This window comes from Chinchilla lanigera, unplaced genomic scaffold (assembly GCF_000276665.1).
Source record: "Chinchilla lanigera isolate Chin_1 unplaced genomic scaffold, ChiLan1.0 scaffold00005, whole genome shotgun sequence".
Classification (NCBI taxonomy): domain Eukaryota; kingdom Metazoa; phylum Chordata; class Mammalia; order Rodentia; family Chinchillidae; genus Chinchilla; species Chinchilla lanigera.
In genome coordinates this window covers 30,469,417-30,492,854 of record NW_004955406.1, presented here as the reverse complement: position 1 = coordinate 30,492,854, position 23,438 = coordinate 30,469,417, and the positions used below count along the sequence as shown (strand labels likewise).

Here is a 23,438-nt window from a genome sequence, read left to right as displayed (position 1 = left end):
AGATTCATTTTCATTGTAAATAATCACCTTAGTTTCAGTAAAAGCATTTTAAAACACGTTTTCTTTGCTACCACTTTGCAATATATGTACAAGTACTTTCAGAGTTTGGAAAATGTGCCGTTTACTATACTTGTATTTGAACAGTGTGCTTCTTCTCCATTATCCCTTTTCTACAGCCAAATATTTAGAATCTTTTAGTTAACTTCATGTTTTTTCAGAAAGCAAATAAAACATTTACCAGTTGAAAATACTGAATGTCAGTACAAATCATTTCTATAGCTTTCCTTTAATGCTGTAAGCTGTGTCAGGGGGATATATATACTCAGTGAAATGCTAAATGAAAGACTGACAGTGGTCTTCGTAATTATGGAAATATGTGCTTTGTTCATGCTATTTTCTTAAAAAGAGGCTATTTTTCTAGGAGTGCTTATACAACAGAATACTTCTTTTTTCAGTGGAGGTAGGTATGTCTCTTAATTGGAAAGGCTGAATCAACTGATTTTACCAGGGGCCACAAAAGTTTGGAAACAATCTAACATGAAAGGTATATAGTATAACTTGATTTGGGAGAGAGAATGCATCTAATTGTTTTTAAGAGATCTGCCCATTATTAATTTGAAATAATATCTTAAATTTGTATGGAACAGAAAAGGAATCTTCAATGTTTAGTCACTCCCAAACCTAAGTGAGTGACTTTCCTGTCATTTTATTGTTCAGGTACATCAGAGTAGTATATTAAAAAAAAAATGTTATGTGAAATAAGTATGAAGCAGCTATTCAGCAAAATGTAATGAAAATCCATACAGTACTAATTTCATGGCTTAACCTATCATTTCAATTTTTTCTAATTCTTCATTGTGTGTGATTATATGGAAGGTGTATGACATTCTCTGGAGGATGTAATACCTTAAGAAATCATCCCAAACCTGTGGTAATCAGACCAGAACTTTTTGTTTCTGATTACTCTAAGCCACCACTTGCCAAGAAATTTGTGGCAGAATCATTTAGGTCAAATTAAAATAAATTCAAGAAAAGATGACAATGTTTTGGTCTTTAATTATTTTTAGATGCAGCTTTACTGTTTTTCTAAATTGTTTTGCTTAACTGTTAGGTTCTCAAACTTAAATCAGGAATTCTGCCCTGTCTTCCCAAGATAATTTTTGCATTGTTTTTGCAAAATGTAGAAAATAAGAAGAGAACCCAGAAAAAAGGTATTTTATCATTTGTAGACTTGTTTACTCAAAAATATTAAAGAAAGCCAATCAGGATGGTGTGCACCTGTAGGCCCAGCACTCTGGGAAGCTACGCAGGGAGGATCCTGCCAGCACGGGCCATTTAGCAAGACTCAGGGAAGGGAAAAAAAAAAGCAACCCTTTGGAACTGTGAGCCAAAATAAACCTTTTCCTCTTTTTAAAAATAAATAAACAATAAAAAGCTGTAGCCCAGTACAAAAACCCTATATCCCTGGGTTCGGGCCAGGGATATAGCTCAGTGGCACAAGCACCTGCCTGGCAAGCACAAGGACCTAATAAGGTCAATTCCTGGTACCAAAAAAACACAAAAAAATAGAAAGCCTTGGGTTCAACCCTCATTACTAGAAAAAACAAAAACAAAAACAAAAACATGTAGAACAAAACCACCAATGATGTGAACAGTATCTCTTCCTCTATAGAGTATCAGAGTTTTAGTTTTTCTAGATCTTTCTATGAAGCTCTTAGAATACTTCTTTTTAACAGACAGTAATAATAACTTCTTAGTCAGTACTTTGTGACAAGTTTTCTTTTACATTTCAGCACATTGAACAGGAATGTTTTAAAAAACAGAGCAATTTTTCTAAAACTTTTAATCTTTTAAAACTCATATCCAATTATAAGACTTTTTAATTAAAGAGACCTAACCTGCAAGCCTTCTTCCCAGTTTCAATTTTTAAATGTCAAACCACTGATTCTTCTCTAATCCAAGTATTTACTTTTTGAAAATAGTAAAACTGAATTACGTATGTTAAATTGGTTGTATACAATCACACAGCAAGTTACAGAAAGCAAAAGAGATTCCAAAGGAATAATGCTACATACTGTTTGTTAGCAAACTGCCTCACTTAACTTATAAAATAGTTACCTAATTAAATAATAAAATGATTTTAATAAATGGAATTCTAAAAAAGTTCAACTGATAAGAAAGGGTGATATTAGTTTTTTGTTTTAGTAGTTATATCTTGGAAATATTTACAAAGCTATTATCCAGGAAATGAATTTATTTTTCTTACGACTATTTTAAAAGCAGTATTTCCCAAAATGTTAATGTAACAGTAATCCTAAAAGTAAATGAGAACATAAAACTTATTTATCATTTGAGTATATTCTATTCAAAATGAGGTAAAGTCATTGTTTTATTTTCTTCTATAGGACTATGTTATATAGTAACACAGGTTATTAAGCAACCTATTGTGCTTGAGAATTACTATGAATTTAAAAACTATACATGTTCACAAGGTGTTTTTCTATTGGAAAAGCCATGATATATAAGCTTTTTTCTTACTACCTAAATAAAAGTTTTGAATAATTCTAGTTTATCTCATCTGAATCATTATGTTCTCATATTGTGGGGAAATGAAACTGAAATGAAGAAATCAAGATTTCTAGGTCCCAGCGCTTCAGAATCATCATGTTAAACTTGGTTCTAGAACAAAATTTAAAATACCAGTTTTTTTAAGTTTCTAAGGTTTCCTTCAAGCCCTTAATTTCCCTGCTTTGAAAATGAAATTACTTCTTGTGGTGGCTTCTTTTCTTTCTGTCTTAAATCTTACCCTAATCCATTTGATTAGACATACTTAAATACTTCCAAAACACCTCTGTTCTTAATGATTTAATATTAGCTCCTAGACTTACTCTACATGTCAAAAAGCACCATGTAAATAGCACATAATTTATGAAAAAACTTTTATATTTTACTTAACATTTTTATCAGGAATGAAAAAGATCATGTTGCGTTTTAAAATCTCAGATCTTGGGTTTAAATTGAGAGCTCTTACATAATTTTTAGGTTCTTTAAATCTGAACATAATATTTTAACAAGAATAGTTAAGGTTGGAGGATCTAAATTTTGAAGTCAGACAGGGCAATTTAATGAGACACTGTCTCAAGATTAACAACAAAGAACTGCCCCCAACCTTCCAGTCCTAAAGGACTGGAGACGGGGATATATCCTAGTGCTCCCTGGAGTCAACCTCCCAGAACAACAACAAAAAAGCTAAGATGTTAAATTCCATGCTTGACAGGGTTAAAACCAGAGTAATATCACAGACAGTGCATATTTAGAGTGAGAAGTGGTTACTAGCTTTGATGACCAAAAAACTTAATTACATAACATTTACAAACAGCTACCCATTGCTTTGAAAGGATGGCTACATATCAAAGTTAGCATTCATGTCAAAATGTCAAACACATTTGAAAAGAACATTTTCTTAATACCAACACCAAAATCTCCCATAAAAAAGCAGAAAATATGTACACGAATCCTCACCTATAAAGACACCCCCACAAAATCTCTAACCCCCAAGCATATACAACACTATAGTTTATATTTGCTAGTGTTTTTCATGTGACAGTGAAAAGGGTTTTATAAACCCTCAGTACCCCTTGAATTAATATTTTAAAAAACAATGCATAAAAGTGGAAGTTTAACATATAAGCTATCTTACACTACAATTATAAAATTATGAGAAAAGATACTGACATTTCAACAAATTGCTTTAATGTTAAACCTCCCAATGAAAACACAATTCTTGATCAACAAAATAATGCATGTCAGTGTAATGGAAAAGAAGTTTTAATACACAAAGTATAAAAATAATTTCCTAAATATTGGTTAGTTGGTAATATGCTATTTAAGAACTACCTTTCAAACCTGAAGGACCTAGCTTGCTTTATTATTTCTTTACCTTATCAAAATGAATATTCTGCCATAAAATGAATAATGGACCGACTCACAGGAGACAGTGACATGATTACCATTTGACTAAAAAAATAGATAAAAGTAATTGAAACAATTCTTATTTTAGGAGCAAGGAACAGGCTAATCTCGTTATAGCTGAAATTGGGGGACTTAAGTTATTGAAATATTTTGTTACCTTCATTTATTAATATTAAAAAAAGCCTGACTACACAAAGCTATGTTGTTACTCTGAGGAAAGGACTGTCAAGTAACACTCTTACTCATGCCAGTAGAACACAATAAAGCAAAACAAATCAAACCGAACAGAACTCCTCAGCCAACACAAACTTACAGCCTCCTCTTAGGAGTTTCCACTGTTTCTGTTTAATGGTAACAGGTTCTACAAGTACAAATAAAAAAATCACAAAGTATCTTTTTCATTGAATAAGAAAGCTGTTATTTAAGTGATCTTAGAAAACTCTGAAAGGAATTTGTAAAACTTATTCATAATTTAATCAAATATCTTAGTTTTTTAACCCCTTGGTACAAAAGCTTACAGATGAATTTCATATTCCATCACAGTTACATGGTCTAGTGCATTTCAGAGTATTTGGATATTATCAAAGCTGTCCTTTTCCAATGAAAACATTTAAAAAAACATTAAGTACTTCTCCAACAAGTAACATGATACGGACCTACTCACACTTTTGAATCTCACCTCAAGTACAAATGTATTGTTCACTAGAGTGAACTGTCGTACAGTGTACTAAAATGAAGTTCTCTATTAAGATAGAGGAAGCTATAGTATCTTGAAGTCACCTCCCAAAAGCTAGATTCGTGGCTAGAACTTTGGGTTCATCTTATTTTTCTTCCTTCTTTTCCATCTTTTTTCATAAAGTAACTTCCATTATGTACACACTGTACCATCATCTTTCACTGGATTGAGATTAGGTGGGAAGTAGCTGTGTATTTTAGTGAGATCACTGGTGGCAACTGACCTCTTCTAGATCATGCTGATACTTATGGTTAAATCATATCTAATGTGAAATTTCGAATTACATCCAGAGCTCCAGTATCAAAGCCACACATATCCAACATGCCTCTATCATCTGGGTCTGCAATAGTAAAACCATTTGATGTCATTCCACAAACAATCAATTTAGCTGGAATATCCACTTTCTGTAGGGGAAAAAAACCACATAAAATATAATAAATACACATAAAAATTATATTGAACGAGAAGCAAAAAACCTCCAAAATTATAATACTTTAAAATTTCACCAGTTTTTTACTTACAAAGTAAATTTTTTTGTTTTTTGGGTTTATCCTTTAGGCTCAGACAATATGAGCTTTAAAAGCGAAAGATTGCAAAATGAAATTGTGTGAAAATCCTACCTAAAATTTCTTTGTTCTATATATTTACCTGTTTTATGGGGTCCAGAGTACATTTAAAATAGTATGGGGCTTTGTAAATTATGAAAATTATTGTGATATTCAGGGGTGACAGACACTTTCATCAATATGGCAAATGCTGTAGCAGTATGTGTGAGTATATATAAATATAAGGGAATATTTCTCTGGGGTTATGAACATTTGGTTTATAACTTTCATATGTTCAATATACAGATATCCCATGTAAGAACTTGTTCTCTATAGTTACATGTAAAGTTAATATAATTAGAGTTTTTGAGAAAAAACAATAATCCCTGAATATACATTATTGTCAGATACTACAGTGAACTCTTTAAATAATGTATCTAATTTAATTGTTATCCCAACCATAAAGCTAAGTACTATTACCTACTGTGCCAGCTAATAGGTCCACAGAGAAAAAGATCCAGGACTCAGACTCCAGGCTGTCTTTAGTCCGGATGCTACTCTGTCACCTGTGGCTCTAAAATTTAAAGATGTATCAGAATCCCCTGGAGAACTTGTTAAAACACAGTTCCACTATCCGAGTTAACGATTCAGCAAATGGTTGATGGGGCCTAGAATCTGCATTTCTAACAAGGTCCCAAGTGACTCTAAGGCTGCTGGTAGGAAAACCACACTTTTTGAAAACCACTGTTCTTCATTAGCAAGTTCTATTTCTACTCCTATTCACGTTAGCCACATGTGAAGTGCTATTAGGCTCATGTGAGCAGTGGCTACCTACCGTTATTAGAGAGTGCAGTTATAGAATATTTATGTCATTTCAGGAAGCTCAGTCAGGGGACACTGATTTACCTCCTCGTTTCACCACAGAACTTAGAACATAATTAAAGCTTTAATTTTATGTAGTTCATTGGCAAAATCCACAAATGATTTTAATTTTTCAAAGAGCACAGTGAATCATTAAAAAATTTATAATTAAGGTAAAATAAGTATTTTGATAATTACTAAGAATACTCTTTGCAGGAGATATTGTTAGTAATGTTTACTAGTAGCCACTACTTTTCTTTGAGTACTTCTGAGTTCATAACTGACATTGGATTCCTATAAAAAGGTACAGAAGTAACTTTAGTGTCATTTTAGAAGAAACAGTGGAGCATTATTTGGGTGAGAATAGCAGAATTTGTTTTACCTTTCTGTACTCCCTCAAAGCAACAGAAGGATGGACATTTCCTGCAAAAGTCTCGTTATCAGTGAATACAATAAAGACATCAGCAGCTGTGTTCGTCTTTTGAGCCCAGATCATTGGAAGAGAGCAATCAGTTCCACCGGCTGGGATCTAAACTCAACAAAAACGTGCATGAGAATAAGTTGCCCTCATGTCCACAATGCAATGTCTCAAATAAACACTTCAAATACTATTATTTTTACAATACTATTTAGAGTCAGTACATAGGCCTTCTCTAGTAAGACTATGCTACTTTTAAAACTATTCTCTTTTTGATTTTGTGCTTCTCACAGGAAAAGATAAATTTCTTTTAAGAAATTTAATGGCTGCTATTAATATTACATACTATTAACACCATGCATACTATTCATATAACATTATTTTACATGTTAAGTAAACTTAATAAAAAAAGTTTATTACCTGATTCATAGCCATTAAAACTTGTTGTAAAGTCATCTCTTTAGTCACAGGACATGGTACCATTTCATCTGAAAAAGCAACTACAAAAGAATCTTTTTCCGTTCGTGTGACGACCTGAAAAATTCAATGGTGGTAATTTTCAGCAGATTTGGGGGAAATACAGTATCTTGAAGTTGACACTACTTCATTTTTAAGAGAAACAACATGATGCTTAGTTCTAAACTTGTACTACTGTGTTCTAAAGTATACAATTAATACAGCTTTCAAAGTAGTGTACTTTTCACATACTCTTAAAAAGAAACTGGTTTTCAAACAATCCTTTGAAGAAGATAAGGGATATATTCTCATTTTGTTAAGCTACAGGAAAGCCATAGTTATGAAAAAAAATTTAAGCTTACCTCATGTTTGCTATTCAGTGAGGCTAGAACTAAAGTTTCCTGACTATTACAGTTCTCTGACCTTTTAACTGCTTTATCATGCCTTTAGTTTTCTTGTGCTTTTTGAGCCAGGGTGTTGCTAAGTTGCCCATAAAGGAAGGAGATGAACTTGTGATCTACCAGCCTCAGGCTCCTAAGTGGCTTGGATTATAGGTGTGTTCTATCAACACAGTACAAAATGATCTTTACATTAAAAATGATAAAAAAAAATGTGTTCCATGAGCTGAAATGACAAAGTAAGTGAAAACATAATTCTTGATTTTACTAATTTTATAGTTTTACCCATAGCAAACATTTAAAAAGAATTTTTTTTTTGAGACACAGTTTTTTTTTTGAGACAGGTTGCTAGTCCAACCTGGCTTCAAATTTTTGATCTTTCGGCCTCAGCCTCATCAGTGCTGCAATCACAGGCATGTGCCTGGCTCGGAAATATTTTCCTCAAGGGGTGAAAAAGGTTGAATTGTTCTAGGTGTTCTTACCATGCACATTGCTGCAGCAACTGTGCTAGCATTGAGTATACTACCCAAAACTCTTTGGTTCATCGAAGCACTCACATCGACAGCCAGCAAGAAGCGTTTTCCAGTTGGCTCAACTGTCTAAAGAGAAAACAAAACATTAAAAGCAGTCACAGAAATTAAAGGTAGACTAAATGTTTAACAGAAATCAAAGAAAAAGGGCTGACTTTTGATACATCAACTGACAACTATTTAAAAATGCTTAGCTCTTAGTACAAATGAACAAAGGAAAAAAATGTATTTAATAATTCTATGTAAAGACCTCACCATTCTATTTTTAAAAAATCTTTCCTCACTGAAGTAAACTGGAAATTTGAATAACTTATAAAAAAAATGTGGTAAAATATAAATAATATAAAATTTACTTTTGTAACAACTTTAAGAATATGATTCAGTTGCAGTAAGTGCGTTTACAACATTGTATAACCATTATCTCTTTTTCCACAACTTTTTCATCCTCAATAGAATCTTTGTACAAATTAGTAACTCCTTAGTCCAACATTCACTTAACTTCCTGCCTACTTCTGTAATACTTTCTGCCTCTATAAATTTGCCTACTCTAGACAGTTCACATAATACAATCATAGAATACTTGTCTCTTCATGCCTGGGCTTAGCATGATATTTTCAACATTTATTCATGTTGTAGCATGTACCAGCTTTCATACCTTTCTAAGACTAAATATATAGTATTCCATTCTTTGTGTATATCACAAATTTATTCATCTTTTGATGATGACTTTTGTTGTTTCTATATTTTGCCTACTGTGAATAATGCTGATATGAATACTGATATGTAAGTATTGGGTATCTGTTTTCAATTCTTTTGGCACATACATACAAGTTGCTGGATGGTATGATAATTCTATGTCTAACTTTGTAATAAACCTGTTTTCCATAAGGGTTGTAACATTTTATATTCTTACTTGTAATACTTCAGGGTGCCAATTTCTCTGTCCTTAATATTTGTTATTTTCTGCTTTTCTGGTAACTGTCATCTAATTAGGTATTAAGTGGTATCTCATTGTAGTTTTGATCTGTATTTCCTTGGTGACTAGTGATGAACAACTTTTCATGAGCTTACTGTTCAATTTATACATCTCTGGGAAAATATTCATTAACATCTCTGGGAAAATGTCCATTCAAATGCTCTGTCCACTTTCAACTGGATTGTTTGTATTTACACTATTGAATGTACGAGTTTTGTTTTTTTTTTTTGTCTTTTTGAGACAAGGTCTCCGTATGCAATTCAGGCTGGCCTTGAGCTCACTTATGTACCCCAGGCTGACCTCGAACTCACAACGATCCTTTTGCCTCAGCCTCCCAAGTGCGGGGATTACAGGGGTGGGCCACCACACCTGGCTCTGAACTGTAGGGGTTCTTAATATATATTCTTGATGTTATACCTGAGGTGCAAGTATTTTCTGCTACTGTGTAGATTATTTTTTCTCTTTTCTTTTTGCAGTATCACTATTACTAAAGTGTCATTTTCTTTGTTTGTTTGGCCATGCTAGAAATCAAACCCAGGGCCTTGCACAGATTAGGCAAGTGGTGCATAGCACTAAACCTCACACTCTTTCTTGTGAGCTTTTTGATATATCTAAGGTTTTTTTTTTTTCGGTACTTGGTATGGAACCCCACAGCCTCAGCACTGAGTTACATCCTGGCCCATTTTTAAAATATTTTATTTTGAGACAAGGTCTACTAAGTTGCTAAGTTGCCCAGACTGGGCTCAAACTTACACTCTTCTTGCTTTACCTCTCAGAGTGCTGGAAAAACAGGTATACACCAGGATGCCTGGCTGATGCCTGTATGTTTTTAACTCTGAAGTTCAATTATCTATTTTTTATCATGTTAACTATGCTTTTGGTGCTTATATAGTTTTAGTTCTTAAATGTAGGTCAGTGATACATTCTGAACTAACTTTTGTATATAAGGTAAGGTCCAACTTCATTCGCCTACACAAGAAAATGCAGTTTTTCCGGCATCATTTGTGATACTGTCCTTTCTTCATTGAATCACCTTGGAACTCTTCTCAAAAATCAACTGATCAGATTGGCACAGATTTTCCATTCTATTTCTTTGATCCACATATGTCTGTCTTTAGGCTAGTAACATGGTGTTTTGATTACTGCAGCTTTGTAGTAAGTTTTGAAATCCCGAAGTGAGTCTTTCAACTCTGTTCTTTTCGAGACTGTTTTGGCAATTAGGGGTCAAGTTGACATGAATTTTAGAATTTTTATTTCTGCAAAACTTTGGAACTTTGAAAGGAATTGTGCTGAATCTGTAGATTGCTTTGGATACTACTATCATCTTAACAAGTCTTCCAAACCAGGAAAATGGATATTTTCCCATTATCTTATCTTACAGTAAGGTTTTGTAGTTTTCAATGATGCAATACTTGCATCTCTGTAGATAACCCTCCCCTCCTGCTTTTCTTTCCTTTTTCTGTGGAACTGGAGATTCAAACCAAAATCTATGCATTGAGCTATATCCCCAACCATTTGTTCTTTTAATTTTTTTTTTTTTTTTTATTGGAAACAGGGTCTTGCTATGTAATTCAGGCTGGCCTTCAATTTACTATGTAGCTGAGGCTGGCCTTGAACTCACAGTGTTCCTCTTGCCTCAGCCTCCCCAGTGCTGGGATTACAGACGTGTGCCACCACCACACCTGACATTTTTTTTTTTTCAAAACTTTTGAGACAAGGTCTTGCTAAGTTGATTTATTGCCCAAGTGAGGGCTGAACTTGTGATCCTTCTACTTCATCTTCCCAGAGTACTGGGATTACAGGCACGTGCTAAAATGCCTCACTCCATTAATTCTATTAGATAACTATTATCAATGGAAATACTGTCTTAATTTCCTTTTCAAATTGTTCACTGGTGTATAGATATATAAGTGAATTTTATTTGTTGCCTTTATATCCTGTAATTTTGTTGAATTTGATTAACTTGCTAATTGTGTGTATATGTGTGTACCCTTGAGGATTTTAGGATCTATGTAAGATCATACAACTGAGGTTAGTGATAATTTTACTTCTTTCTTTCCGATACTGTCTTTTAGAATTATTTCTCTTCACCAGTTGATAAAACTTCCAGTACTACGTAGAATTGGCAAAAGTGAGACATTCTTGGCTTATTCCTGATCATCAGCAAAAAACTTCCACTCTTTCACCAAAGAGAATATGTTAGTACATTAAGTATGGTTTAAAAAAAAAAAAATCTATGGCTTTTATTAAGCAGAGGAAAAGTTCACTTCTGTTTCTAGTTTATTAACTGCTTTTTTTTTTAATGATGAAAGGGTCTTGAATTCCATCAAATATTTCTGTGTATCAATTTAGATAATCAAATGGTTCTATTCCTTAATTCTTCTAATGTAATGTCCTGTATTATGCTGAACAATTTTAATATGTTAACATGTCCTTTCATGTCAGAAATAGATATCATTTAGTGATGGTGTATAATTCTTTTAACTTGCTGCTGTATCTGGATGTTATCCTATTGCATTCAAGAAAAGTTTATATATGGCTCTGATACGGGATTTCTAGTCTAAATAACTCACTTCCTATTAAGACTGATGAGACATATATACCACTTAATGGAAACAACAAAACACAGAAGGCCAAGTCAAGGATCTACACAACAATGCAAATTTGAAAAAAATTAATAATCCCAAATTTAGTAAATCACCAAAATGATTAAAATTATCAAATGATCTTAGAACTGCTGCCCAAAGGTAAGGAGAAATACTTTCCACATAAACCCACGAATATTAACTATATATCCACCTTCACATAAATTGAGAAAGCAGATGTGTACTCATAAATGGTTATAATATTAATACTACCTTTTAAAATGTGTCTTTACAAAGGATTCTAAGCTGTAATTAAAAAAAAAAATCAAGTGAAAGAAAACCACATTACCTTAAATGTTTTATAAAAAGCAGCATCCAGTGCTTTCAAGATTTCTTCACAAGGGCACCACTTCAGCTTTCCTCTGAGTCCATGACCTATTCTGTAAGTTTCTAACGCAATTAGGACATGAAATGGATGTATACGAGCCTAGGATCAAGAAAAATAAATGCAAAATTCAAGCAAAAACTTGAAATTGTGTGTCTTCCTTAGATATTTATGCTAGTGTAGTTAGAAGGTGTATTTTATAAATAAGAGAAAAATGCTGTATTAAGCTTAGATTTAAGTAAGAATTTGGTATAATATACATCTCAGAACACCTTAAAACCACACTGATTTCATCTGCAAAATTTAGGAGCCAACTTTTTCACTTAGGTAACAGAGGCTATCAATAATGCTTACCTTTTTCAACAGTTTTTCATTACACAGTTTTTCACATACTAAAGATACTTCTGAATTTCCTGGTTCAAGTACTGAATTAGCAGTCATTTTTCCTAGATTCCTTAGTAATGCAGTAAGAGGCATTTCTTGTAATAAAGCCCTCCACACCTATAGGAAGTAATATAATGAATTAAAGTGAATACATAGGTAGACATACAAAGAAGGGGAAATAATTAACTATAACATAGCTATATCAATAATAATATTAATAACATACTCTAAGGCTTTGAGACTTAAAAGTACTTTCACCATGAAAATGTCATATTTGATCAAAGGTTTATGAAATCAGCTAACATTCTTTACTAGAATAAGGAAGTGAAGTACAATTTATGAAGGAAATGCAGATTTTAAAAAATTAGTGAGACAGCAAATTCTCTGAAGTTCAAGTAACACAAAATGTCAATCACACTGGATCTCATGTTAAGAGGTTTTAGGTAAACACTGAAGTTTTTTTTTTTTTTTTCAGTGCTAGAAATGGAACGTAGGACCTTGCACATGTCATTTCTTTTTTTTTTTTTTTTTTTTTTTTGGAGACAGAGTTGCTTTGTAGTGCTTTGTAGTGCAGGGTGGCCTTCAACTCACTATGTAACCCAGGGTCGACTCAAACTTGCTTCGATCCTCCTGCCTCAGCATCCTGAGTGCTGCGATTACAGGTGTGTGCCACTGTGGCTAGTCGTAATTTCTCTTTTTGAAATAAATTTACTCACCTCTTTAGACTTCAAGTGATTTGTGAGAAGATGCTCCCTAACTAATCTATGTTCTTCTATTAGATGAATGACTTCCAGTTCATCTTTTGTACGCTTCACTTTTTCTACTGCCTCCAGATATTTTAGTAATTTTTCAGTCTCCACAGGAAGTGCTTTTTCTTTATACAATTCATGGACCTCTTTCCAGCCCTTTGTAATATATTTGGTCACAATGGCGAGTCCTTTGATAAGATAAAGAATTGAAAAGGCAGGTAGGATTATCAAGTAAAAAATAGAACACATTTCCTGAGACTACGTTCTATGATAGACTTAGCTATATACACAGAAGTTAACTCCCTTAAAGGGGGATACTGTTTTCTACATTGTAACAAACACATTTAGAAAACACAGCCCATTAATTTTGCTTATTCTGTCATTACTGTTTAAATACAAAACTGAGGGGAAAAAGTTCTCTATCTTACGTAACTATTTAATTGCATTAGAGGCTTTCCCCCTCAACATGTCAGTGCCCAGTTCAGTTTCCAATCTCAGAGCAATTCCTGAGAGCACAGATCTATCTCAGTATCACCTTCACTTGTCTTTCTGTGTATCTGAATAAGTATGGGTTTATGAGCAACAGAGATTAAAAGTGGAGAGGTAGGTAGGTTCTTTTATGTTTTTAGAGACAGATTATTATACCATCATTTTTTTAAAGGGGGAAAATTGTTCATTCCATCTATACTTTCTTATCATAGAGAGGGCTTTGGAGGCTGAGAAAATCTAGGTTCTAACCTACTCTTCGAGAAAATGTTATCTTTTTAAATCTTATTCTCCATGTCTATTAAAGGTAAGGATTAAATTCTCAAATTCAAATCTCTGAGGGCAAGGCAGGTGAAATGAACAGGAAGGAGTATTCTCAGTTATCAGGACTGTAGTGAACTAAAAGGAACATGCATTGGGTATGTGAAACAAGTACTGACTTAGTGTTGTGAAAAGAAAGTCAAAATATCAATGTTTATTTGAAGTCTTCTGATTTTTTAACTACAATTTTTTCTCTAGACTATTTTATAGGACAAATGATACACAGTATCTAAGCCTGTCTGAGAAAATGCGCTATTTTTGAACTCTAAATAATTTGATCTAAAGTTATTACTAACAAGTTGAGTGTGATGGTGCACACCTGTAATCCCAGCACTCAGGAGGCTGAGGCAGGAGCACTGCCACAAGTTCAAGGCCACCCTGGAGTACACGGTGAGACCCCATCCCAAAAAACAGAGAAAGTAAGTTAATACTAGGAACTTCAAAAGTATCATGACTTGTTATCGTCCAGAGTTTGGTATAAAAATGTCTTAAATACCTAAATGTTTCATGTGAGCATGTCTATGTTGTTTTTCCAAAGAAAAGAAACATTCCTTAAAGCAGCTGTACCCTACCCAGTTCCCTCATTGTGCAGATACACAGGTACACAATAAATATCTCATTAAATTACACTTTGACTGATTTGTCTGTTATGAATACATCATTTCAGTTAAGACATTAATATTTTAATTACTGGTTGCTTAGAGTCTGTTTAAAATTCTTTTCATTCTGAGTAGCAGTACAGCCTCATTCTGTCACCTATTCACAAGCAGCTTTCTTTAACTTTAATTTTGTTCATGTAGCATTCATAACCCACTGTCACTTGGTTCTACTTAGCATGGTATTATTAAAGATTTAGAATATTAACCTGTAAATCTGTAAATATTAATCTGTAAATTCTTTAATCTTAATGCCCGGGTTGCTTGTGGTAAATGATTAGTTCCAGGTTGACCGTAAACATTTGAACTGCTCAGTTAATGTATGTCTTGAGAATTAAGGGATAATTCCAGAAAATTATATAATGTCAAATGAACGTTTGTTTTTTATTGGCTATTCCTGTTACACACACACCCCCACTCCCCGCCAAGAATTTATGCTTACCTTCACTGGAAGGTTTAAGATGTGACAGTCTTAACAGGTCTTTGTGAGACCAGCCATTTCTTTGTTTGTATTTTGTAACTGCTAGAGCAAGGGCCATGCCACCCTTTTCATTGTACCAATCTGCGACAGCCTTCCGGAGAGCACGACCCCACATACCACATTTCATGCTTTCCTTCAGGTCTTTCTTAAACTGAATAAAAGTAAAGAGATGGGTAGGAATGCGACAAACTTCAGAAACAGCTTTAAATGCTGCTTGTTTTGTGCTTGTGTCAGAACACTGGGAACAAATGGCAAGTGCAAAGAGCAAAGGCTCTTGCTTTGCGGTTCTGCCTTCTTGACTAAATGACTTTATTTCCTGTATCACTTCGTAGCCTCTGCCATCTTCAATCAATCTAATTAAAGCTTCAGCATTTTCGAGGCCCAGCTTCTGTTCTTTGATATAGTAAGTACCCCCTTCAGAACCAAAACATAAGAACCGGTGCAGTCGATTCATGTCAGTGACTTGCCATACATATCCACCTTCAGAATTGGCTATTTGCTTTTCATTCAGTGGCTGCAATTGGTTTACAGAGTCCTCCATTTTTCCTGTCTTTTAGGAAGCCTACCAAAAAAGCAAAATGTTATTACAATTAGATGGACACAATAAAATTATTACAGAAAATATTAATCTGTGCTTACTGAAATCTATTACCTTTTAAATTTAAAAGTATCTTTTAAGCTCAATAAGCTTTACTCAGTATAAAATCAAAATAAATGTCCTTAAGAAAAATTAGAAAAAGCCAAAAAAGAAATGAAAAACAAAACAAAAACCACACGTGACCATCCAGAAATGAGTACTAGAAACACCTAACTTGAATTTTAGAAATGCTTTTGCTTTGTATGTATTTATATTTGTATAATCTAGGGAAACTCAAAATACTTCAAAGCAAATAAACTAGACTACAGGCACAAAGGTATGACAATCAGAAGTAACAACGAAGGAGTCACATTTGTGAGGTTCAGTAACTGCTTCTGAGACTGACTGAGTAGGTCAGCATGAGGTCTTGTGTCCCAGATAGAGATGAACAAAGGAAAAAGCAGGGGAGCCACAGCAGCTGGCATGAAGAAAAATGTTCATCCTTGAAGACATGTGCAGGCATTTTTGGTTGTCTATCTGACAATATTCCTCTACTTTCTCTGGTTTCCTTATCCTGACCTTCAATCTTTTAGAGGTTTTTAGGCTTTTCTCTAATCCCGAGAGATGGCTCCTAATGGCACTAAACCAGTGGTTCTCGAGTTCTATGAGCATCAAAATTATATAAAGTGGTAGTTAAAACACAGATCCATGGGTTCTTGGCCCTCAGTTTCATAAACTAAATCTGGAATGAGTCTTAAGCATGTATGCCCATCAAAAGCTCCCAGGTGATTCTGTTCCTGCTGGATCCAGCCCCAGTCATGGTGCTGGCATTCTCCATGTCACATGACTGCACATCACAAGTCTGCCCCATTGCTAGTTCGCTTGGAATACTTTTGAGGTTTTCCTCTTTCTTAAAATGAGGCTTAGGCTTTTCAAAAGGGATATTTCTCTTTTTTGCTCTGACTTATTTTCAATTCAATTTGTAGTATCTGAGGAGTTGTATCTTCACAAATGTAATCAGTTCATGAGGACGTATCAATGCTATATATAAGGATAGTAGAGCAGAAAAACAGAATCTGAGTCCTTGGTATTACTGAGCTACTTGGAACTGCTCTACTTACAAATATCCTATTATAGTGGCAGGAATCATACAGCACACATGCTGCAGGGGTCTGTTCATTACCACCGAAAGCTCTAAAAAGTTTGCCACTGCTGTCCTATTATGTCATAAATATTACTTCATTGTTTAATTTTTAAGTTTTCTGTTACCTGTAATTGACAGCATCCTGATTATCTTAATAACTGTGTTCGCTCATTCATAGGTTATGTCATCTGTCCCAACCTCCACTTTCCTCCTCCTATCGTCTCTACAGGTATTAGAACTAACTTTCTCGCAACAATCCTTTTTTTATCCTGAGAGAGAACCATAATAATCAGTACTTTACCAGTGTACAACTATGCTTACTATCCATCTTATATCATTACTGTACAAAAGCCTTCTGCTCATGGCAAATCAAACAACAAAACCAACCAAAAAACTTCACCCAACATCTGTGTAAGGACATGAAGGTTTCTGTTCCATTAAATAAATAAAAAAATAAATTCCTGACCTCAGAGAAAGCATATTCATTTTTGAAAGCAGAAATGCAAAATGAATTGACTGTAACTAAGTGCTACACTAGAAAAGTGCTATGAGTGGAGTGAATAGAATAGTGCCAACTCAATAATCCAGAAAGATGTATGCAGAAAAGGCAAACTGAAAAACTGAAAGGCATTCCAGAGAGGTTTCTGAGTTCCTGCTTTGTGATTTATGTTCCAGAAAAGAACTATTAAATATACTGATACAGCTGTAAAGACTGCTGACAGACAAGGTAAAGAGGAATATATGGACAAAGAAATTTTGCTTTGAAGCGATACATGCTTACAAGTTGGGGGGTAAGGATAAAGAATGGAATCCTGGTGAATATTAACAATTCAGAGATAAGAAAAAAAGGCTCCTTTAAAAGACAGTTAAGGAGCAGCACAGAGTTAAAACCAGCAGAGAGTGGGATTGTGGATTAAAAGGAAGCGTATTTCAAGGAGTAAATGGCTGGTAACGACAAATGCTCTGAGATCAAGTAAACAAAGGATGGGAAATGACCACTGGGCTTAACAAATAGTACTGACTAGAAAATCCAATTGCACTGGAGTGGTAAAAGAAGCAGGCTGTGAGGGATGTGGTTGTGCATGCCTGTAATCTTAGTGACTTTGAGGCTGAGGCGGGAAGACTTCAAGACCAGCTACATAGTGAAGTCAAGCCTGGCCTGGACTACATAATACGACCCTGTTTCAAAACCAAACCAAACCAATGAAAACAAACAACTCCTGCAACGAAGAAGGCTGATTTCAGTGACACCAGAAGCAGGCTGTGAGAAGAGACTGCATAGGCAAGGCCACTCTTCTATAGCAGCACAGTTAAGGAATGTAAGAGACAAGGAACAGAGGAGTTGGAACCTAGAAGAAAACCTTTCACATTTTTCAGTAGAACACCAACATTGATGTTGAAAGATTCAATCTGGACATCTGAAGAGACATTAGAGAAAGGGGATAACTGAGAGAGTAAGACCCCTGAAAGAAGCAGTACAGAAAGAGCTTACAGTCTCCAGGCTGAAACTGGTCCATTGTTGGCAAAAGTATTATTTAGGGAAGGTTGCTAGCTAGGATAGCAATGAAAGACTGGAGAGGGGAACACAACAGTGTGGGGATATGTGGATGAGAATGGACAGCCTTAATTCTGAATGCGACTGAAGGGGCACAGCAACTTGGACTGAGTTGGAAACTTAGTATCAATATTGCAAATACAACTGATACAGTTTTACTTATCCTAGTGCAGGGACAGGTTTCAGGTGGTATCAGAGAGGTAAGGATTTTGTCATTAGGGACTGATATAGTTACTGTAGGCTGACACCAGGTGCGGTGAATGCTTCTTACACTTATTCTTTCTCCCTTTTCAGTTTGCCTTCTCCATTGCCTTTCATGAAAAAAAGAAAAAAACTTCTGAGAGACTAACAGCCTTTTCAAAGACTGATATCTTAACTGACAATTCTAATACAAACTTTTAACTTATTTTGACCTTTACAATATATTTGACATTGCTAGATTCTCTCTAGCTTTCACAAAAACACTGCAACCTGTCTACTAGGGCTTGTTCTTTTTATTAAATGACTAACACTAAAATGACATTTAACATTCATTTATTCTACTATGCCTGTTTCCTACCCACCTAACACTCAAGTGTTTGTATTTAGAAGTCCCAATTTCAAGCTCAAAATATGAAGCCCATCATTTCTTTTCTTTGTATTAGTTATGAGCATGCCTGCTACATCAGTGGTATCCTTGACAGCAGGAACTAGCCCTTATTATTTAATTATCTCTCTTCTGCACCCAGAACACATTTAAGTAATGACTAATACATAACTGAAGGACAACCACACAGCATTAAAACAGATTTCTTGAACCATTTGGTTAAGAATTATGCACAACTTTTTTTTTCTTGTAACTTATTTTGCAAATAAAGTCTTAACGTGTGATGAAAACACAAACAAGCTGTTAAGAAATTCTGTAGTCAGAATAAAATAATAAATATACTATATGAAGGTAATAAAAATACAATCAAGGAAAAAAGTTACAAAATTGTGCAGAGAACTGCGTGAAAATGTCATCAGAGACTAATACTCTATGAGTTTTTCTGATATCTGTGAGGTATTCAAGTACATACCTTTTGTAGAATAAGCAGCAAGATTAACTTTTAATCTAAGAATGATGGTTAAAAGAGATAATCCATAAACATAAACCTTGAACTCTCTCTTTTTTTGTCTTTTTGACACAGTGTCCCGCTATGCAGTTCAGGCTGGCCTTCAGCTCAGTTTGTAGCCCAGGCTGGTCTCCAACTCACAATGATCCTCCTGCCTCAGCCTCCCTAGTACTGGGATTACAGGTGTGTGCCGCCATGCCTGGCAAACCTTGTAATCTTTACTGTAAATTTACATTAAAATAGGGAGGCCACTGTCTTCTTCTAAACTCCTATAATATTGAGATACCAGTTCAAACAAAATGCAGTCACTCATACTAAATGCCTGGTAGTCTACCTGAAAGTTTAGCGAGCAGACAGATCCTAAAACAGACTATTTTTTCCTGAAAATAGATAATTGAATCCACCCAAGTCAGCAAGGGAGACCTCTCCTTTGGTCTTTACAAAAAAAGTAACCTGATGTTAACCAATCAGTTTTTTTCTCACTGTTTTTTCCTTCCCACCTACAAAACTCATTCATTCTCGTAATTGTATAGTAAGTTGTTGCCGGATCTAGAATCCCAACTAAAACAATTAAATTTGTTGTAATTTTGTCTTTTGACATAAGAAATGAATTGTAGCTTTATCAACAGACACAATAATGACAACCACAGAACACACCCTTTCAGTATTTGTTCACCAGAAACCGGCTGGCTTTCCGTAACTTCTGTGATGGTATTTTCCAGGGTGCAACACACTTGATTCCACAGGGAGGGCAATCCTACTCTTGCCCCAGTTCCCGCCTTGCCTTATGTGTCTCTTTTATTTTGCCATCCCTAAGTTGTATCTTATATAACCGTAATCCTAAGTACAGTTTCTAGTAAATTACGTAAGTCATTCTAGTCAGGGCTGAGCATGGTGGGAATTATTAACCTTGAGTGGGTTGTAGGAAGCCCTGAATTTGAAGTCAGTAGGTTAGAAGTGTGAGTAGCTTATGGACTCCACTTGTAACTGGTATCTCAATTAAAGTAAATCTTATTGAGAACTTTGTCTTTTAACTTGTGAGATCTGACGTAAACTCCAGGTAGCTGCAAAATTAAACTGAACGTAGGACACTCAAGTGTCAGAGAATTGGTATTAGAACAGATAACAAAGGAACAAGAGACAAAAAGAAAAAGGACTGGACTTCATAAAAATGTGAAACTCGTGTTGAAAAGGCATCACAAAGAAAATAATATGGTAACACATGGAAAAAAGAAAATATCTGCAAAATAACACAACTCTATCTCAACTAAAAAAACAGGAGAAAGGATTTGAACAAACATTTCTCCAAAGCAATGGGCAAAAAATCTGAAGTTATTCCTTCCAAAGAAGGTACCGAGCAGCCAATAAATACATATAAAGTTATTTCTCCAAAGAAGACACCAAACAGTCAATAAACAAATATGTCACATATGCAAATCAAAATTACAATGAGGGGCTTGGGTATAACTCAGTGTAGAGTGCTAGCAAGGCCCTGCACAGGATCCACAGAACTACAAAACAATGAAGTAGTACTTCACACATTCAAGACAATGTAAGTGTTGGTGAAGCTTTAGAGAAATTAAAACCTAATTTGCTAATGGAATATAGAATGACACAGCCTAGAAAACATCTTATTGTCAACAGATTATATGTAATTCCCACATGACTGAAGAACTCTCCAATACACTGTCTAAATCCAAACCAAAACAAAAAAGGCCACATATGGCATGATTCCATTTGTATGAAATTTTTTTTTTTTTTGGTGCTGGGAATTTAACTCAGGACCTTGCACTTGCCAGGCAGGCACTTGTGCCACTGAGCTATATCTCGGGGTCCCCTTGAATTTTCTAAGGTAGGAAAATTCAAATAAAAAAGTTCATTAGTGGTTGCCTGAAGCCAGGGAAGAGCAAAACGTGGGAAATCACTGCTAATAAAAAGGACTTCTTCTGAGATGATAAAAATGTTGAGTTGTACCAATTTTTTTTTTTTTCCTGAGACAGGGTCTCACTATGTAGTTCAGGCTAGCTTTGAGCTACGTAGCCCAGGCCGGCCTTGAACTCTCAGTGATCCTCCTACCTCAGCCTTTCGAACGCTGGAATTACAGGTGTGTGCCACCATGCTCAGCCCTGTAATGATTTAGGGTACATCTTTCTGAGGAACTGAAAACGGCTAGTTGATATCCAAGTTTTACAAATAACATTTGAGGAAGAACTTAAACAGGTCACAATACTACTAAAAACATGACCACATTTTTAAATAATTGTAGATATTTTATATATTGTTTATTTTTTCTCGATTTAATATAGAACGCAAAAATAAATGTTAGTAAAACCCTACATAACTGCACTTTCTTCTGCTTTACATTCATTAGAACTAAAACATGTACGGTACTTTTTACCAAAACTAATACTGCATTATTTTCTAAGGATTCTTAGATATTTCTTGCATTTAGACATCTGAATAACTTTCCAACATCTTTTACTAATCTGTTCTTTGAAAATTTTTTCACCTCAAGAAGCAATGAATATAAAGTTCATTCCTTTAAAAATGAAGTCGAGGCTGACTAACATATAAGAGGCTGTGTAAAACAACTGAAAAGAAGCCTGATTACAAAAACGAGAGGTAGACTAAATGTGGTGGCTCCTGCCTTTAATCTGAGCACCCTAGGAGGCTGAGGCAGGAAGATAACAAGTCAAGTTTGAGTGCCACGTGGGCAAGTTAGTGATAGCCTGTCTCCAAAAAAAAAAAAAGCTAGGGATGTAGCTCAGTGCAAGGATGCTGGATACAATCCCCAGTACCACTTAAAAAACTATCTATCTATCTATTTATCTATCTATCTATCTATCTATCTATCTATCTATCTATCCCACACAGACAAGTAATGGGAATTAAGTCAAGTATGATACAATGAAAAGCAGTGAGGAACTATGGCAAACAAGATCCCATACTGACCTAGCTGCCATGTGATGTTAGCCTAGTGTTGCCAGATCTCATTTTCCTCAAGACCTGTTTTATTTGTGAGCTCTCAGTGTTAAATTTCACGTAATTTAAATAAAAAAATGTCCTCGTTACTCCTAGGTTTTCTCAAAGCTTAAAATTCTGGTTTGCCCTTTTTTTTTTTTTTTTTTTTTAAACAAGAATAGGTACCCTGTTAAATGTGAATGAAATAAATTTTAATGTATTTGTTTAGCACAGAAAACATTTGTAAGTTTATAGCGACATAACAGACTTAATACTGCAAACACCTTGGGATCTGATGCCAGTCATTCTAGCTGAGGTTCATAACGAAATAAGGCTAGCTAGACTCCCGTGCCCTCAGACTTTTCCAATTAAATATGCAAGGGCAGATTTTGGACAGAAAGCCACTAACCTGTAAGCACTGTCCAGGGAGAAACTTCAAGGTTCAAAAAAAAAAAAATCTTGTTTGAAATCAACACGATACAAATTTTGGCTTCTACCCCACAACATATTCGTGCTTACTTGAATGCAAAACCTGTTCTGTTATGACTTTCCATAATATTCACCTGGTTTATTCTATGGTTTTACAGAATCTGTAGCACAATGCTAACTCCAGGCTACAGGTGACCTGTTGACAAAGCAAGGAGTCAGAGTTTATCCACTAAGGCTTTGCTTTTTTCTTTTTGGAAGCCAAAGTCCTTTCTTGGAACACGGTTTTAAAGAATAATGCGGGCAACCCACTTTCTGAGCTTCTCTTTCTCTCAACAAACTGTTCCTACTGTTAAACAACAACAAAAAAATAAAGAATGTATTCTCAGAAAGACTTTAATCTTGACACTATAGTCCTCTTAGCCTGACGATAGGCGGATTTACTGAAAACAGCCATTTTCACCAGTCGGTTTTACAACCGTCCCAAACGATTTTAGACTCATGCATTACATTTGAAAGCGTTTCATCTTCCAAGATCTCGCGCGCCCTGCAACAGCCCACCCTCTCCATGCAGCTCAGGCAGCTTTCTCCTCTCCCTCCTTCCGTCTCGCAGGATAAACTCAGCGCTCCTTTCCCACAAAGCTGCTTCCGCGCACCCGAGTCCGAGGCGGCGCCGCCCCGCAGCAGCCGCGGGAGGCGGAGGGAGTCCGAGCAGCCGAGCCCCGGGCCCCGGCCTGCGGCG

General features: G+C 35.1%; 2 protein-coding genes across 2 annotated transcripts in view; both read right to left on the bottom strand.

Moving 5' to 3' along the window:
* Window positions 1–1,648: 1,648 nt before the first annotated feature.
* The window catches only part of Trove2 (TROVE domain family, member 2), a 22,432-nt gene continuing 642 nt past the window's right edge, over window positions 1,649–23,438 (bottom strand). The window contains exons 2-9 of the mRNA XM_005375102.2: window positions 14,901–15,501; window positions 12,963–13,183; window positions 12,217–12,363; window positions 11,827–11,964; window positions 7,869–7,985; window positions 6,953–7,066; window positions 6,497–6,643; window positions 1,649–5,112 (exon numbers count right to left, since the gene is read on the bottom strand). Of these exons, the coding sequence (XP_005375159.1) occupies window positions 4,960–5,112; window positions 6,497–6,643; window positions 6,953–7,066; window positions 7,869–7,985; window positions 11,827–11,964; window positions 12,217–12,363; window positions 12,963–13,183; window positions 14,901–15,480 (1,617 nt within the window). The 5' untranslated portion in view covers window positions 15,481–15,501 and the 3' untranslated portion in view covers window positions 1,649–4,959. The remainder of the gene's footprint in view (window positions 5,113–6,496; window positions 6,644–6,952; window positions 7,067–7,868; window positions 7,986–11,826; window positions 11,965–12,216; window positions 12,364–12,962; window positions 13,184–14,900; window positions 15,502–23,438) is intronic.
* Window positions 22,795–23,438, bottom strand: part of LOC102028379 — a 1,442-nt gene continuing 798 nt past the window's right edge. Inside the window, exon 4 of the mRNA XM_005375469.1 lies at window positions 22,795–23,430. Coding sequence (XP_005375526.1) covers window positions 23,156–23,430 — 275 coding nt within the window. The 3' untranslated portion in view covers window positions 22,795–23,155. The remainder of the gene's footprint in view (window positions 23,431–23,438) is intronic.